We start from the raw sequence: 18,824 nt of genomic DNA, 5'->3' as shown, positions 1-18,824 counted from the left end.
CTGTCTCTGTCTCTCTCTCTCTATCTGTCTCTCTGTACAGCCGGATGGGTCAGCAGCTTCTCCTGCTGCCCCCACAGATCAGGCCTACAAGTTCCAAATCGACTCTGCGAAGGACTCCACCACCAACTTCCTTTAAAGGGTGGGGTTTCCATTGCACCAGCCTCCTCCTCTGTGTCCCTCCTCCTTTCAACTGGGCTGTGGTCATGTTGCCTCCCTGCTAGGAAGCGTACGTCTCTGTTCCATCGCGGGAGGCAACATGGCGAGAGTGAAAAGCAGTTGGTAGCATTTCTAACGGCCTTGTTTCCTTCATCTCCTCGCCTTTGCACTGTGTTCCAAGCCACAATGTAAGTGGCGATTTAATGGGTTTCTGCTCTGGAGTCCAAAAACAAACGGGATTCTCAAGCCTAAGTCCTGATAAATGGGCTGTAATTGCCAGTTTTTGGCTATTGGGTCATGAGTTAGAGGATTTTTCAGCGGATCAAACCAATTGGTTTACAACAGATTTTAGTTTTAGGACTGTGGCGGCCAACGAGTAAAAGGTAGAGCATTACTAGTCTTATAGGAATACTTCACCCAAAAAAGGACGTTTTTCCTATCAATACATTCTTGTTTTCGTCCCATATTCCTGAGCCAATAATTCAATATTTGCGTTGTCTGCTGCGGTAGGAGACCAATGCAAAACTATTTAAAATAATAATATAAACTCCAAAACAACTCTCACAGTGTATTACTGATGATCCAGGTTCAAAGAGAATGTTTTAAATATGGTTTTGCTTTAAATATGGTTTTGCTCTTGTTAAGATTGGTCTCCTATTAACTTCAAATATTGTATTATTGGCTCAGGAATGCAAGAAAAACTTAAAAATCTTCATGAATTCAAGGCTTCATGGGGTGAGTAATTTATATATTTTTTGGGTGCAGTATTCTTTTAAAGTCATTAACGTTGACTCTAAATCTGTAAGTGTATGAGTAGTTGAGTAATTATTTGGGGTTTGGGGTTCAATGCTTAAGTTCTTTACACACCAGGAGCGTGACGAATAAACAATACAAAAATTGTTATCAAACTATTCATAATATGAATAGTCGATGCCTCAATCATACAGGTTGATGCCTTTATTCTCGGTGAAAAATCACCTCATTCCGAATAAGAATTTTGTCGCTTTATCGTCTCGTAATATATATATTTTTTTCTGGCAAATTATCACCTGGAAAAAATGCACCGGTGCGTAAGGACCTTTTTAAAGGCGGCTGTATATATAGTGGTAATTGCAACAATGTCTGAACAAATTTACAATCAAGATGGTGGCACATCTACGGTATAGTGTCCATCCGGTACGCCGTCCACTTCAAATAACTTTCTTTACATTGGTGACCAGTAGTCTTTAGACCAGGGTCTAGATTTCTCAGTGGAACAGTAGGGAGAGCACCTCCAACCACTGCAGATGTTTTAGTTGTATTGTGTTAACATACAGTATCATACAGATTGGCTAAAATAATGTTTTATGTATTAAAATAAGTCCAAGATTAGAACAGAGAAGGTGAAGTCTAGCTTCAAATCAATTCAACTTCAAATTAAACCAAGAGCGATGCTTTCTACGCTGCTTGGGAGCAGGATAGAAATGCATTCTTGCACACGCATAGCATACAGCCGCCTTAACAGTAGAGGCAAGGAGACAAAGGAAAGAAGGCCCGTTGTGTACGTGTTTGGAAGTGGATTTGAAGCTGCACATGTGTAGGGAATGAAATATTTTGTTACTAATGTCAGACAGTGATTTCATAATGGATCAAGCCTGGGTTCAGTAAGCCATCAGTTCGATCAATTCAGGGATTTTGTCAAATCCAAATCGTGAAGGAAAAAAAGGATTGAAACGGAATTCTCAGTTGATAGCAAATGAGTTCTAGTCTTCTATCCTGAGTTGACTGAACTGATGCTGAACTGTCTGCGTCGCTTGTCGTGACTTGTCTTTGACCCATCGTCCTCGGCCCCTTCTTAACTCATTCACTGCCTAGAACGACTAAAACGACTTTTGTCCTTTAAGCCTCCACTGCCAAGAACGACTAAAACGACTTTTTTTTTTTTCTTATTTATTTATTTAATTTTTAACCTAAAGACCAAGGAGATATGATTTGTTGAAGATCTAGACTCCCATCCACTTCCTTGTTAACTTAAAACTTAAACATTTTGTATCTTGGCTCCTGAGTACTTTTTTTTTTCTATGAAAAATCTCTGGCAGTTTGTCAAACGCAAAAATAAAAAAGTTCTGGCAGTGAATGAGTTAAAACACTGATGGTTAAAGAGAAGTCACTCTTTTGGAATATGTCTGTTTCACAGGTTTGCAGTGCAAAGGAAAAAATAAGAGGTAAAAAAATATACTTGAGTTTTAACGCAAACGTAAAGTGTCCAAGGGTAAGACCAATGGAACAAACACCTTTTGGGGAACAAGGCAATGAAAGCCACTTCATAGGTCAATAGTAGTGTTGTATACGATTGTTCAGCCTTACACTGTTTTTATAATCTCTACCGTCAGAATGGTATCAAAACAAACGCTGCCTCTTAGGGTGGCTTTTAGGCCCCCTAACTTAAAGCAAAAAAAAGTCACTCTTCCAGACTCCCTCAAATGTGTGTCCTTATAGTGAATACATACTGTACAATATATAGGCAAAATGTACTCATTGTGGCAAAAACGTAAGCATCTCGGGTTGTTCTGTGGGACATTTCAAGGACAGCCGTCTACACCGTCGGAGTTCTGACCGTGTCAGAAATGTTGGCCCGTGTTTTTGCATTGTGGCCGGTGCTACAGCGATAGTCAATGCTAGACTGTTATATAACAGCTAGCGACATGTTAATAATAAAGGGTAGGTCATTGTCTAACAGAAAATGATATCAGAAACCAAGAAAATGACAATTTTACAGGGTTCACTACTTACTATAGTCTTATGTACAAATGTTTTGTGAAAAATGGCTGCAGATATTACCAGCTCCCTATGGAGAATTGGCCTCTTCTACCAATTCAAGAGACCGCTTCCAAGTTCTCCTGCATTTCCCTTCCTTTTCTTTTTTTCCTCAAGGTGCTTAAAGTCACCGTACAATGGTGTTACACAAAAAAAAGCTAAAATGCCCGGTCGACAAGCACGCAGCGTGTCGCGATGCAACGCGTTGTGAGCTTATAGATAGGTCAGTTTTGAAAAAGTTTGAAACTTTTTGAAAATGTTTGCCTATAATGACCAGTGCCCAAAATAGGGACGCTAGGTTGAAAGTTATTAAACAATCCCCCAGCATTTTTCGGCTAGTAGGTCCTAGCAGGGCCGACCCAAGCCTTTTTTTGGGTCCCTGGGTTGTAGTTTTATGTTATGTAAACGAGTCGGGTTGGCAAACCTAACTAATGAAACACACAAGTCACCTATGTATATTTTTTTTTAATGAATTATCACCCCTTCACTTACACTGTACACTACATATCCATTGAGTAAGATAACGTGTGGTAATGTAAATTAAAATAATGTACATATTTCTTGCTTATGGGGACTCCTGGTGGCCACAGGTCCATAAGCGACCTCGGCCCAACCCTGGGTCCCATAGTCTCGTTGCACAGTTTGACAGGCACAGTCGGTTCAACTTTCTGACAGAGTGGTTGATAAAACATCTGTTAAACTTTATTTATAGTTCACTCCTCTGAGTTCTCTTGAATGTAATGTAAGCAAGCAGTGACAAGCATTGACAAAATGCTTTTCTTTACCAAAGTCTGGTTTTAACTCATTTTAGCATGTTGAAGTTGATATAGACATAATTGAGCTAGTATCACGGTATGCAGAAATATTTCTTTAGGCAGCTCAGAATGAGTTTGTATAGAGGTGGGGGCTATTTTAAGCTATGGAGAAAAAAAACATGGATAGTCATTATATGCTTCTCAAAGCTAATTTTGTAATTCTGTCCAAAAACAGGTTGGTGAAATTACTCAGTGGCCTTGTGTCTTACCCCAAAGTCTGTGTTTCAACATATTGCTGCCTAGGTGTTGTTTAATCAATTAAATATACAAATATATGTTTAACTACAATCTATATATACATATGCTGTCTGGATAATGAGTGATCCACTGACACACTTACACACGCATCCGTTAATATGCATTATTGATGTCTCCATTGTGATCAGATCTCATTTTGCACTTTGCAAAACAGGCCTTGTGTGGTAGTACTGTAAGTCTGGATATACTGTCAATAGTGTACCAAGTCTCAAAACGCACACGCCCTGGGTCATGATTAAGATTTCCCCTTCAAAAACCTGTTTACTTATTTTTAAATAATGTAATATAAGAACTCTGTTCCAAAAAGAAAATGAAACGAGTCTGGGCATTCTGTCAGGGGAAATGTATTCATAAGATGATGTTGAGGCAGTATCAAATATTATTAGATACAGTCTGTTTGGAGAAAATTACATTAATTCTGTGGCGGTACCTAGAGGTATTGTTGGGCAATACATTACCGGGAGAAAATCACTGTCACTGAACACATCACGCTCTGTCACAAACATTCCTGAGATTTTGTGACATGTTATCAGTGTGTTATAATTTAGTTATAACACACAATGTTTGATGAAACATCTGAGGACTGACAATGCTAACACAGAACAGAAAATCCAATTCAACACGACATGACACTGATTATGTGCGCCGCTGATTGTTAGGTCATTTCTAAGCCTGATCATTGCAGTCAATTTCTGTGAGTTAGTGCTTTGTAACCATCTGAGTAAAATGCCTGGATTATTTTGCTTTCTTTTTTAACACAGTTCTTATATTATGTGATTTTTTCAATGGGAAAAAAATCTTCGTGACCCAGGAGGAGTTGTTTTGGCATCAGGACTTTGGTATAGGTTAAAGTCTAATTCATGCTTTGGTATGTACATTAAATGTAACCACTTAAGCCCTATATACTTTTTCATATGACGGATAGTGAAAATAGCTGATCTACAAGCTCATTCTTTGTTTTACGTTTAGAAAATAAAATACATTAAACACATTCACCCATAATCACAAGTTAATTAAATTAATCTTGGAACATGACAGTCTTTTCTTGCACTTGTCATTCATTGTCAAGTTGGCTCACCTTTGTCTAACAAGCTTTAGCTTCCAGCATCTGCTTATGTTGGACTTGAAAGAGTAGTGAAACACTAGAGCACTGTTGCACTGACCTCTGTGAAAGTTGAAGGTTTCCACTCTGTTGCACTTGTGACCACTCCCCGTTCTGTGATGTCAAAGCATACCAAAGAATAGGGCATGGCCACACAGTGAGACAGAGTGCAGTGTTTTGTTAGTCAACCTTTCATACAGTTGGCTAACTTGATAATTTCAGCCACGGTGACAGGAGAGATGAGGTAACGTTGTTTATAAACCATTGACAGTCACTTTCTACCAAATGTGAGCTTACTGTATGGATGGCATTTACTCCTGTCTGACTCTGGCTGAGATTCAAGGTCAATGCATGCCAGCCATACCATCCAGGGCATGCCGTGGCACATGCAGTCACATTCTGATCACAATGCTTGTGTGTGTGTGTGCGCACGCACCGCCTTGCCAAGCAAGCTTTGTAGGCTCCAGTGTGACTAATACATGGCAAATAAACCCCAACCGGATTCAAATTCACAAGTATACTGTATCTAACCCAAGCCAAATACTTGCTACTGGTTGTTAATAACCACTGAAGCCTATCTATCTACATACTTCATTGTATGATGAACAGCAAGAACATGAACATGCCAATCTATAAGCTTGTAGAGCTATTTTCTAAAGGAATTTAGAAAATTTCACCCATAATGACATACCCAAAATGGGGATGCCAGGTTAAAAGTGGTTGAGCTATTTCAAAAGTTTAGTATTTCTCAATATCAAGGTGACGTTGGCCTCGTTTAGCTATCGATAGCAAGTTACTAGTTGTGAATGGGATGTTGGCTTCAGTGACGTTCGTGGCATTTGTTAGTTCTCCTCCAGCGAGTTGAGCAACATTTGCATCATGAGGCAAGGTGCAGCGTAACGTTACCTTCGGTGCCGTTCCATGGTGTGTAGGCTAGCCTAGGTATGTCCGTTCTCTGCTAAAATGAGTAAAGTTTCAATTGAGCTTTGGCCTACTTTTCTGTGGGCAGACATGCATACCTTTATGTACAAACAAACCCGGTTCCAGATGGCGTGTTCTTTGTCTAATATTATTTACATGGTTAGCCAGCAGTTGTCTGTTGTAAATACCCTCCTTGTCTTCTAGTTTACAGTTGAAGACCAGTTGGACCAGTTGGTAGAACAGGAGGGCTGCCTTTTGTTTTTTTTAAAAGGTTACCGTAATCGTTGAGTTGAATATACCTCACCTTTCAAATTCCAAGGGCCACTACTGGATGTAGACAGAGCCAGAATGTGACAATGGTATACCTCAGCATAGAGCAGAAATTACACATTTCAGCATCGCAGAAATGAGCTTTTAACCATTAATATGAGTTCACTGGCTGCATTTTAAACTGTATGTCATGTGTCACTTTGTCATGGGTCATTTTGCTGTTTAGTCACAGCCCTGTGTGAATAACTCATTAGTCTGTTAACTCACTGAAATCTCTTCTTGTAGGGCAGGTTTACTAAAGCTAATACTGTAACAGAACAAGTGCATTTGAACAATTTAGGGCTGCACAACATTCACACAAAAAAAATTAATTATTGTACTATTTTCCCTGAAAATTGTGATGTCAGTCAAATAATTTATTGGATTTATTTTTAGCTCTTAATAGAATGTTTTTAATAAGCCTTGTTTTTGGCAGCAAAATGTTGGGAACAAAAATCTTTTTGCACTTGAATTCATCCTGTCATCCTGTCTGCTCCGTAAACCTTTTTCCGTTATGCTCTTGAATGGTTGAAGCATATGGTACACATGATGAATTGCTGCGCTTGATTTGATACCATGCTGGGTGGCCAACTTTCAAAAAATATTGCGGAAATTAAATTATCTCTTATTCGCATTAGGTTTTTCATATTGCCTGCCTTGGGTATGAGATGGGTGGTGTGTATATACAGTGCACATTTTGGGGCAATCCAATTGGTTCCGTTAAACGAGGTAACAAGAATGATCTCATACAGTTAGTAGCTCATAAACCACAGCCTGTTTAAATGAGCCTTCAATGAGTTCCTCTCTTAGATACTGTAAGCTTGTCAACTCTGTTCCGTGTCACTACTGTTACTTTTACATTCATGTCTATGCTTGTCAACTCTGTTACGTGTCAATCCTGTTACTCATCTCTGATTTTCCTTCTGTGCTGCTGCCTGGTATGAAGCCTTTTCGTTTGCCGAGATAATTGTTGAACCTGCAACTATGTTGTCCGTCCTTACTGGTGAAACTGGGAATGTTGTATGTTGCCTTTTTTTTTTTTTTTTTTTTTTTTTTTTTGTGCACTGCCTTTTTGAAGCTATGTAAAAAGAAATGCCAAGTAGGTTTTAGGAACTATATATTGTGTAATTGTACTTGAGAAACGATGTGTTTTGCTTTATATCTAACTTGGAAATATAAATGGAAGATGTTTGCGATACTTTGGTGCTTGGTTGAGCAGGGAGGTTCAACACTTCATCATTGCTCACACCCAAGTTTTTGGTTGAGTCAAAGAGGCTTCCCCAGGCAGCATATTGTCCCCGTCAGGCAGAAACCTTGTATCTCCATATGTCATCAAAGAGTTTGTAGACAAACATTTTAACCTAGTTTACTATGGGTTTTATACATATTTTAAACAATGAAAAGTATTAAGAGCTTGTGACTAAATACATTGGATCCACTGGAACAGATTCTTGTTTTCCATTTCCTGAAAAGTAACGGTTTTGGACATACATGTACAAGGTTTCCACCCGTCAGCAACGATATACGAACTACAGTAACAAAACGAGTACGGTTAGCGTACAACACTCACCTGTCCAGCCAACCTTCCTGGCTCAACCAAATACATCAAAGTATTTAAACGTGTTATTGGTATGAGTTCTCATTTAATATATCTGAAAGCCGGCCTGACTGGAGGCACGCTTGGTTTAGTTTGCTTTGCTTTGCACATTTTGTACTGAAGGACTTTTTTACAGTAGTTCAGCTATGTCTCGCAACCTGCTTAAAATAAAACGCAGCTCACATATGTAGTGTTTAAAACAACTGAACGCCTTGACCCAGGTCTGGTGTGTGTGTGTGTGTGTGTGTGTGTGTGTGTGTGTGTGTTGGGGTGTTTCACACCAGTAGGGGCCATTAAGGGGTTTCCAAACTTTTACATCATGTCAACAAGGACCACCAAATAGATTTTCTGGGATTCTGTCCTAAAAACCTTGATACAGTATGAAAATGAGTTTTGGTTAAACTACAATGTCTAAATGTCATAATGGTACATGATAAATAGATTCATAGTGGTGATATTGAAAATGTGTTATTAGAGTCAGATACTTTTTTAAAATTTGTAACCCCTAATTTGACAACCACTGAGTTATCCGGTGCAGCTGTAATGTAGCATTGTGTTTTGTTGATGAGGAATGCTGTCAATATTAGCCTGGACGTACATGTGGATTTTTGAAAACTGAGAAACATATCCGTAATTTGTCCAAATGATATCATCAGAAACAGAGCTGCGCCACATAGTTAAACACAAGATTGTATGCGTCTGTTGATCAAGTTCAAAGATATTGCCTAAAATGTCACGTAAACAAAACTGAAATGATGTGAATGTATAATTTTTAAACAAATATACCATTGTGAAGGGGTTCCTTGCTATTAGACAAAAGGGGAACTAAAATAAGTTATTTGGTTGGTGTCCATGAGGGCAACTTGCTAGCCCGTTGTTGTGCAACGCTCCACCACAAGGTGGTGCAGTGGTACTGTAGTAGAGGACTTTGGTGTACTATGAAGAGAATACAAACTGTTTAACCACTTGAACCCCAGCATCCCTATTCTCGGAGTAACATTTGCCAAAAATAGCAAATCTACAAGCTCACAATGCGTTGTGAGCTTGTAGCCTACATCGGCTATTTTGGGAAAAGGTCTTGGTGTAGATGGAGGAGAAAAGTGGTCCAAGTACACTTAACTCCCGTCCGTTTTATTAAGAATAGAGGGTTTAAGTGTGATCCAGTTGATTTTGATAGGGATTCTGGGGCACTGGGCACTAAAAACTGATTCATATTTTACCCAATGATAGAATTTAGAGTTTAGGCTGAGGGAGGAGTAGGCTTTCTATTGTGCTCTAATACTTAATTTATAGTCCATCATACACCAAAATAGCTGTTCAACAAGCTCACAACGCATTGCATGTGCTTAAAGATCAGTTATGTTCGGCGCATGACACGATCATGCGACAGAGTATAAATGAGGCTCTAGGTCAATGTTCCCAAACATTTTAGCCCATGAAATGTGGATGCCTTCCCGGGACCCAAACTAGTGAAAATAGCAGATCTACAAGCTCACAATGAGCTTGTAGATCTGCTATTTTCATTGCTTACGTCTTTTTTCCCCTTTTTTTGTAAATGTTTGAAAACTTTTGAAATAGTTCAAAATAAAATGTAGGAAACATAAAATGAAGGGATATTTACTGTTAGCGGTGCTTTAGATGGTGTCAAAGTGGAATGGATGGTCCGTACAGCCCCTGCATACAGCCTTGACTGCACCACTGCCACAACCCCCATGTGAACATGGATGTTACATCTACGTACCTGTGTGGAATAGTTCATTTTGTTTTGATTAACTTATCAGATAGTCTTCATAGGTGCACATATCCAAACTTAATAAAAATAAATAAAAACAACACTTAGTTTTTTGTTTTTGCTTGTGTGTGGGAATTCTGATAGTAAGCATTGCTATAGAGTGTTTGTTCAGTAATGGGGGTTTCACCGTCTCTCCAGCTCTTTAGTGAACAGAAAATAATTTTCAGGGTGATCCAATCAGGATATTTATCAGCTTCAATTTTAAAGCAGTCCAGTTCCAGTTCTCTCTCTTGAATGGATTAAATTGGAATCCCGACCTGAAATGTATTTCATGTTTATTATAGAGTTGGAGAGACTGGGTTTTTGTTGTTTGGGAATGGGTGTATTTTCTGTATCGGAAGTGAATTTCAGTCATTTTACTATAGTGGTGTGGGATATTTCAGTGAAATGTACATTTAATTGGGGCCAAGGGGGGTGTCTAGAAATTGCCCAATCATGCAAGGTGGCTAGCAAACACAATGAGACAATGAAACCGATATTATTCATTTGATTCATTTAGCTCTCGATTATGGAATATTTCAAACTTGTTTTGTTTGGGGTTTTTTTAATATACATTTGAGCAAAATCCCAAGTCATATCAGTTCAGAGCCATTACTGCTCTAGAGGTACAGTAATACAAGCTTCGGTCCTTATAAGAAGGCTGGTGCCTGGTGAACACAGATAAAAGAAAAGTATTTGAAACTTAGTACCTACAGTAGTACAGTTACTAAAGTGTCGCAAACCAACGTTTCGTCTGTCGGGTGGAAACCTCATTATGTCCAAAACTGTTACTTTTCAGCATTCAAATTCAAAAACTGCAAAAGTAGCAGATCTACAAGCTCAAAACCTGTCGCTTCACACTGCGTTTCGACCTTGTAGATCTGCTACTTTTGATGCTTTTTTTGTGACGCTCTAGTATGATCAAGTAAATTTACAACAAAACAAAGTAAAGATTATGGAGATGAGGTTTGTGACGCTCTATTATGATGTATTTTATATATGCTATATAAATAGCAGATATACAAGCTCATAGCGCGGCACCGAGTGCCGCGCTATGAGCTTGTAGATCTGCTATTTTTGAAAAATCTTGAAAACTTTTTTTTCTATTTTTTTTTCAAAAAACTGTTAGGATTTAGAAAACATTTTTTAAGAATCGCCTCAGGTCTTAATGGGTTAAGCTACCAAACTGTCCTGAGACATTTGTCTATATAACAGCGATTCCCAACCTGTGGGGCGTGAAAATATTGATTAGAAAAATACAACATATGGGTAATCTGCAGTCTAGGACTCTCCAAAACCGGGAACGAATCGGACGCAAGGATCTGGTATTTATAAGATTTTATTGATAATATAACAATATAAACAATGTAAAGAAAAAGTCATGGCATTTTTTTCTTTAAAACCTTGAAAATTTTGTTTTCATTGTAGGAACCACGTTAGTTCCACACACACAAGAACACAATCGAATGATTATTAAAATAAACATGCTCTGCGTTTGCAATAGGATTCATTACAAACGTGCCTTTTTCTTTTCAAGAAACGGATATGTGTTATTTTTTAAAAGAACCCCATTCCTTGTCATAATGCACAGATCAGTGTTTTCAACAAGGCATGGACGAATTAATAGCTGGTCTGGTGCATGACTGGAAAGGGAGTTCACTGATTATTTCAACTTATTTGCTAGAAACCACCTAGCTTAAGCCACTTAACCATTTAAGCCCTACATACATTATCGTAGGACTAAGTAGTGAAAATAGACGATCTACAGACCCATAGATCAGCTATTTTTTTGCTACTATTTTTTTTACATTCATTTACAAAAAATACAAATATGGAGACATTTGACAACCCCCTAGTATATGAAATAATTATAAAATGTACTTATTTATTTTGCTAGCAACCATTTAAAGCTTAACCAAAGACCCCTGGAGTCCCCAAACTCATGAGGGAAAGACAGCATAGATCAGAACAGTAACGGCAAGAAAACAAGAAATGCATTCTCCTGCATTCCTCTCACCCACAGTCCTCCTTTTCGTATTCTATATCCCTCTCCAACATCTCTCCATGTTTACCAGCAAATTTCAGAAAGCCACGCCCCTATCGCTGCAAGTTTGACAACAAGGAAGTCGCACTGAGGCTTGTGAGCAGGGCTGCAACTATCAATAATTGTATTAGCGATTATTCTATTGATAACTTTTCTGATTAATCGAATAATAAAGAATTTACGCAAAAATGGCAGATCTACAAGCTCACAATGTGTGACTCTTTGTGAGCTTGTAGATGATCGCCTTTTTGCAATTTTTTTTATAATATAATTTGAAAGAAGAAAACTTTAATTGCCCCCCCCCCATCGATTATTCTTATTCAAATCGATTATCGAATAATTTTCATATACAATTAGATTAGTTTGAGTAGCTGTTGCACCCCTACTCGTGAGGCGTGCCCGAGCGAGCTGCCAAGCGAGTGAGTGCCCACACTGAACAGCCCATGTCCCGAGTTGGCAAGCCGAGGTGGACGGAATAGTTAATCATCTGTTTTTTAGATTGCACATAGTATGACAATGACGTACGTACAGTAAATGTTAGGCTAGCTAACGTTAGCGAGCTAGCTACGAACGTATCTATGTTCCCCAGGTTCTAATTTCCCCCGGGTTCTATGTTCCTTGCTTACCTAACCCTAAGGTAAGTGGGGAACATAGAACCCGCTACAGTACATAATGTAAACGGACTGGCTGCAGGAAGGCGCACATCACTTATTGTTTGTTCAGGGGGTCTCCCTCTCTTTCCAACTCTAGTGAACAGAAAATGCATTTTTAGGTCAGGATACCGATTTTATCCACACAGGAGAGAGAACTCATACATAGTATGCATAAGTGAAATTCGAAGTAATGACAGAAAGCAAGCAAGCAGACAACTGAAGCTGATAAATGGGTACTCTCTCCTGATCGGCTGAAATTGGCAACCCACCTGAAAACATATTCTCTATGTAGTAAAGAGCTGGAGAGACGGGGAGACCCCTGTTACTGAACACACTCTAGAGCAATGATTACTATCAGAATATAGAGCTGTAACTTGTTAATAAAAGGCGTTTAGTTTTAACCCCAAAAAATATCACTTACACTACACTACCTTTATTATAACTCTGATAGTGTACAAACTAAGCCATTTGTACACTCTCAAAGTGACAGACCCATAACAATCCATTTGAGCCCCTGATGGTTCCCGGACATGACACTGACAAACAGTGGCATAACCAATGAAAGCGATGGTGGGGGGGCGTGGTTTGCTAAATCCGCCGGTGCGAGAGGGATACGAGCTTCCGCTCCACCTCTCACTCGTCTATCCGCCTCCACCTCTCCATCTCTTTCACTCGGTTTTCCAGAATCCTCACGGTCTCTTCCAGGTGGGCGGTCTTATCGAGGAGTCCCGTTGCGCTGCTCTGCGAAGAAGAAGAAGAAGGAGAAGAAGGCCCGATGCCCAGCAGCACGCACACGCACACCAGGGCGGCCAGGCGGACCGCCATGGTCTCCGTGCCCACGCTGCGGTCGCTCAGGATCAGCCCGAACATGGCCAGCGCCACGCCCAGCTTCAGCAGCCACAGGGCCCGCCTCACGGTGGACGCCACGAATCGGAAGGCCAGAGAGATCAGCCAGTAGCCTACGAGGGCCAACGCCACCCACTGGCCCACGAAGATCACGCCCTCCGGGGTGACGTGGTCAAAGGGGAGGGACACTGGAAGCGACAAAGTGGGAGAAATCAAAGTCAATACTTTTTTAACCCATTAAGACCTGAGAAGATTCTAGAAATGTCTTCTAAATCCTAAAAAAAAATTGGAAAAAAAACCCAACTTTCTTTTTTTCTCTTTTTTTCAAAAATAGCAGATCTACAAGTTCATAGCGCGGCACTCGGTGCCGCGCTATGAGCTTGTATATCTGCTATTTTTGAATAGCCTAAAGAAATCTAAAGTGACACAGATGCGTTCCAGGTATCAATGGGTTAAGATACTTTTCTGTATAGGGTCCATAATTGTCAATTTGTTAACATTAAACACATGATATGAACAGAATGGAAATTCAGGTCAGGATACCAATTTTATCCAATCACGACAGAGAACTCCACAAAGATCATTTATCAGCATACATTTTTGTGTTCCAGTTCCAATTTTGTCTGTTTTTTGTTTGTTTGTGTATTATATCACTTCCTATTTCACTTGTTCATCCTGTATCCTGCATGGGTTCTCTCTCCTGATTGGATGAAATTGGCATCCCGACCTGAAAAAAGAACGTCTGTTTACTAAAGAGTTGGTAAGACAGGAAGAACCCTTGTCACTGGACAAACACTCCGTAAGCAATGATTGCTCGGAATATAGAGCTATTTAACACTTACTTTAACCCACCCAAAAAATATAACTTACACTCCAAACCAGAACAAAGCCTTCTAGTTCCATGTTGCCTGAGTACACAGACTGATGATCACATGATACCGTACGCCTCCTACCTACCATTGATAATCCATTGTAATATACAGTAGATCTTTTGTTTCCAGGGTGTTCTCTTGCCCCACAGGCCTAGCTACATAGACATTAGTTAGCCTATAAGATTTCACCAGCCCTTAGTGAGAACTCAGGAAATATGGATACACAATACCCCGTCGTCTCAAAAGAGTGTTATTTGTCTGGATAATGCTCTGCATACAGATAAGGAATACTAAAAGGTCATTCATTTTCTGGTGTTTTCGTGGATTAAACTAGCCTGGTTTCTATTGCTAGTTTGACCACTTCAAATGCTCTTTCACCTTGAAAGAACGTAATAACCGAAAATAGCCCATCTACAAGCTCACAAGCTTGTTAGATAGGCTTGGACCTCAAATGGGACACACACACCATGCACGTGAGGGGAAAGGGCTCAGTTACACCTTCGACGGTAGATACATATGAGGTGGTGTGTAGTCAGACCCATGTACCAAAGGCCATCCCACCCACCACACTATGGAACAGTGCCCAGCTGTCATCGGACCCAAAGATCTTGCATCCTTCAGGCTCTAGTCTTGACAACATAGGCCGCCACACAGCGCACCTGTGTGTCATTTTGAGATTTCTTTGGCTATTCAAAAAAAATAGCAGATCTACAAGCTCATAGCGCGGCACCGGATGCCCCGCTATGAGCTTGTAGATCTGCTATTTTTGAAAAATCAAGAACATTGTGTGCAAAGGACATTTGTGCAAAGGACATTTGTAACTCAAATCTTTGCTTCTGGCGGACCGCCAGAATTTGAGTTACAAATGTCCGGTAAAAAAATAATTAAAAAAAAATATTTGCACAAATGTTCTTGATTTTTCAAAAATAGCAGATCTACAAGGGCCATACAAACTAAATAGGGCCATACAAACTAAATATTTTACAAAAATATATATTCCAAGATTTGCACAAACTTTCAAGATTTTTCAAAAATAGCAGATCTACAAGCTCATAGAGCTATGAGCTTGTATATCTTTATATTTTTGAATAGCCAAAGCAATTTTAAAATGACACAAATGATGCTTTCCCGGTCTTAAAGGGTTAACCTACATGAACGAGTCGGTTATTGGTTCTAAATATCGGTTTCGATTATATTTTCAGTAAATTGCCCAGCCCTGAATTGGCGTGAACATGACCTTTCTCAATTCAGCAGCAGTGGTGTGACACATTGTTTAGCATTATGGATCTGGTTTTATTTGGCAAGCGAAGCGAGTCAAGCGACACACCATGCCATAGAGTAGGCTAACCTTCACCATCTAGATTACCATCTAGTCCAGCAGCGTGGAGGAAGTGTGCCAGGTACTCGGTCAGGACATTGACGCCGCTGGCCACTCCTGCAGCGAACACGCCCAGGACCTGAGAGAACGCCTGGAGGTGCAGAGAGTACCAGGCGAGGTTGAGTGAGTGTGGAAATAAGCGAGAGAAAGAAGAAAGAAGAGTTTACATGCGTGCATTAGTATGGGATAGTGTGCAAAGTGGGGTCCGGGGACCCCCAGGGGTCCTTGAGGGGGTTCCAGCGGGTCCCCAGCAAAATGAGGAACAGTTAAAACACTTTTTTATTTTTCTGCTCCGATCCGCAAGCTCACAATGTGTTGCATCGTGACACATCGTGTGCTTGTACAGTACAGTGCAAGTTTAGTTACCGTACTTTGCATATTTACATTATTAATACAAAATAAACATACATTAAGTGATAAATGCTTACGTATTATTATAGGTTAATCTACCCAGCAACACATAATTAAACTCAGCCCCACCTTTACCAGCTGCAATATTAAAGTGGTAAATACATGAATGCATTGCCAATGGGCTATTTTGCATAATGAGTACTGTAATCGGTACTTTGTAACAGAGTATTTCTATATTGTGGTATTGCTACTTTTATTTAAAAATCTCAGTCAGTACTTTTTTTCCAGTGCCTATAACACAGTGGTTCTTAAAGGGGGGTTTGGGGGTTTGGGGACCGTGGGGCGGTTACAGGGGGTCCCCAGCTAAATGATTGATAGTGAGAAAACAAATGCACCCTTACAGGTCTGTAACTCTAGAAATGGAACCAAATCTTACAAGTCTGTAACTCAGAGTGTACGATTGGTCACACTTGTACTCTCTCAGAGTAAAATCAACAATGTGGATTTTAGTAAATTTGGATCCTAGAGAGAAAATGTTATCACATGTTAATGCACACCATAGGCGCCAAATTATGTGCGTGCTCCTGGGTGCTAAACCCCAAAACTTAAGTTACTAGTTGCTTTGTAGATTTTGATTATTATCGCAAAACAAACATTAACCACTGCAGCCTAATTTAAACTTTGGTTGTTTGAACATTTTAAATAGCCGATCAACAAGCTCAGATTTGTATACATTTGAAAACTTGTGAAATGGGACCTACTGCATAATGAATACTTTCTACTTTTGGTATTTTTAAGTACATTTTGACACCAATACTTTTGTACTTTTACTCATGTAAATTTCGAATGCTGGACTTTTACTAGTGACAGTAGAGTATTTCTACATTGCAGTATTGATACTTTTACTTAAGTAAAACATTTGAGTACTTTTTCTACCACTGGTGGCGGTATCTCACCTTCTGCACAGAGATGACAGTCTGCTCCCCGGCCACCTTGCCCAGGTAGCTCTTGGCTTCCTCGTCCAGGTTGGACAGGGCTGCTCTGAGTCTCTGGATCAGACCGTCGGATTCTGACACCTGTTGAGGAAATTACATATTTCCTCAGTGAGAGAATGAACAATTTGCAACTAAATGTCTTTTAGTAGATTTATTTGATACAACAATTGACAATGATATAATACAAATAGAGTAAGGGAGTATCCTAAGCCAATAATTTGATGACCAGCAGCGGTTCCGGTAGGAGACACAATAGTCTACTTAGTGTTTCCTACCGGAACCGCAGCCTACCGGTTCACTGGTCATCGAATTATTGGCTTAGGAATGCGACAACAACTTAAAGGTAGGGTAAGTGATTTTCTTTGGTTAAAATAAGTGTTAAATAGCTCTATATTCTGATAGTACTCATTGCTATAGAGTGTTTGTTCAGTAAAAGGAGTCTCCTTGTCTCTCCAGTTCTTTATAAAACAGAAAATGCATTTTTGTTTCAGTTTCAGTTTCATTTCCAATTTTATCCAATCAGGATAGAGAACTCAATCAGGATATAGATTAAACAAGTGAAATTGGAAGTGATGACACTAAGAAATGAGCAGGCAAAATTGGAACTGGAACACTATAAAAATGAAGCTTAAAAAATGGGTACTTTCTCCTGATTGGCTGAGATTTTGACACCTACCGGAAAATATATTTCCTGTTTATTAAAGAGCTGGAGAGACGGGGAGACTCCTGTTACTGAACAAACACTCTATAGCAATGAGTACTATCAGAATATAGTACTTTAACCTTTTAACAAAATACCTTTTTTTTAACCAAAAAATATCACTTACCCTACCTTTAAATAAATAAATTCCAAGTCTCCATGGGGTGACTAATAGATAGGAAAAAAATAACCCACATTTTTGGGGGATGAACTATCCCTTTAACCCCAAGGATACAAATGTAGTCAGACTACCCTGATGCAGTATTTTGGCTAGGCAGTTCTCCTTTCCCAGTGAACACTAATGCAGATGACTCCTTATCTTCCTAGTTCACATACCCTGCTAGGGCACCCCATTCAGACATAAATACTAACAATGTGTAGTTTATAATTGCAAGAATTCTGAATCCAGTCATTCAGCAAATACTCAAATAAGAGGAATAATGAACAATCAACACTAGTACATCAATAATTATACAGTTATATACATCGAATTGCCATTACAATACCTTCTCAAAGTCATCATGGTCATGATGCCCACCCCCACACACACATGACGTTACCAACACACACAACACACACAGCAGCACTGAGTGCACAGTCTGCACACTGTCTCTGCCTTTACAACGACCACCTGGAAACATACTGTATCTGGAGCCTATGACTAGAGGTGGAGGAGGTTAGTATCTACAGGGTAAAGCGTTTAAAATGTGCTATAGATGTGTCATAATGTACATAGAGGCTTCCCCGATGGGCTCATGTGAGGCACAACAAGGCAGGAATAGTAACATTTTCCATATCCTGTTTAGAAAACTTCCACCAGTGTTGCCAGGTTTTGCGAGACAAACAAGCGGCCACGTCTATAAAAACGAGCCCAAAAGAAGCGACTCGGACTAGGCTATGAACACTTAGTTTAAACCATCGGCTATTTTCAAAAAAATCTTGAAGAACATGTGAAACATTTTGAATATTTTAAAAACGTAACAACACAAAGCTTGTATGGTGGGTCCCTAGCTCAATAAAGAACCTCTCACTCCGCTATACAGCTCCGAGATGAGGTTCTAGGTGGTTACCTTCCAGAATCGGGTGAACGTCCGCCAAGGCTCCGCTGTTTACCCTTTTGTATATGTTGTATCCCAAAACTAATGGTAGATTCCAAGCCGCACGGATGTTTAAAGTTTGGAACGGAGCATAATATTTTAGGTCCGAAGCGAAACTACCCGTTTAAATCGCTTATTTAGTCAGTCTGTGGCCATGTTTCCC

General features: G+C 39.6%; 2 protein-coding genes across 6 annotated transcripts in view; one reads left to right on the top strand and one right to left on the bottom strand.

Annotated features, from left to right (window-relative positions):
- The window catches only part of LOC308074292 (uncharacterized protein), a 42,369-nt gene extending 36,060 nt beyond the window's left edge, over positions 1-6,309 (top strand). For 3 of the 4 annotated variants that reach the window (XM_080413685.1, XM_080413684.1, XM_080413683.1), the window contains exon 14: positions 41-6,309. In XM_080413685.1, coding sequence (XP_080269811.1) covers positions 41-136 — 96 coding nt within the window. In that variant the 3' untranslated portion in view covers positions 137-6,309. The remainder of the gene's footprint in view (positions 1-40) is intronic. The other variant, XR_013932085.1, reaches the window with a different exon arrangement.
- A 4,719-nt stretch (positions 6,310-11,028) lies between these two features.
- LOC308074385 (voltage-gated monoatomic cation channel TMEM109-like) lies at positions 11,029-18,358 on the bottom strand. 2 transcript variants are annotated; one of them, XM_080413823.1, is made up of 4 exons: positions 18,071-18,358; positions 16,826-16,945; positions 15,489-15,609; positions 11,029-13,456 (listed from the first exon to the last, which is right to left on the bottom strand). In XM_080413823.1, the coding sequence occupies exons 1-4, from the start codon at positions 18,203-18,205 to the stop codon at positions 13,056-13,058; spliced, it is 777 nt and encodes a 258-aa protein (XP_080269949.1). In that variant the 5' UTR covers positions 18,206-18,358; the 3' UTR covers positions 11,029-13,055. The 2 variants fall into 2 exon arrangements, with proteins under 2 accessions (XP_080269949.1, XP_080269950.1); XM_080413824.1 differs by having other exon boundaries at positions 15,507-15,609.
- Positions 18,359-18,824: the final 466 nt, after the last annotated feature.

Source organism: Gymnoscopelus braueri (assembly GCF_963280865.1).
Source record: "Gymnoscopelus braueri genome assembly, chromosome: 2".
Taxonomy (NCBI): domain Eukaryota; kingdom Metazoa; phylum Chordata; class Actinopteri; order Myctophiformes; family Myctophidae; genus Gymnoscopelus; species Gymnoscopelus braueri.
The sequence above is the reverse complement of the archived record's forward strand: the minus strand, read 5'-3'. Positions and strand labels throughout refer to the sequence as shown.

Coding starts and splice junctions, on each gene's coding strand:
- LOC308074385 (XM_080413823.1), bottom strand. CDS start 18,205: ATGTTTCCAGGTGGTCGTTGTAAAGGCAGAGACAGTGTGCAGACTGTG. Junction 16,946..18,070: donor ACCATGATGACTTTGAGAAG/GTATTGTAATGG, acceptor TTTCCTCAACAG/GTGTCAGAATCCGACGGTCT. Junction 15,610..16,825: donor CTGTCATCTCTGTGCAGAAG/GTGAGATACCGC, acceptor CTGCACCTCCAG/GCGTTCTCTCAGGTCCTGGG.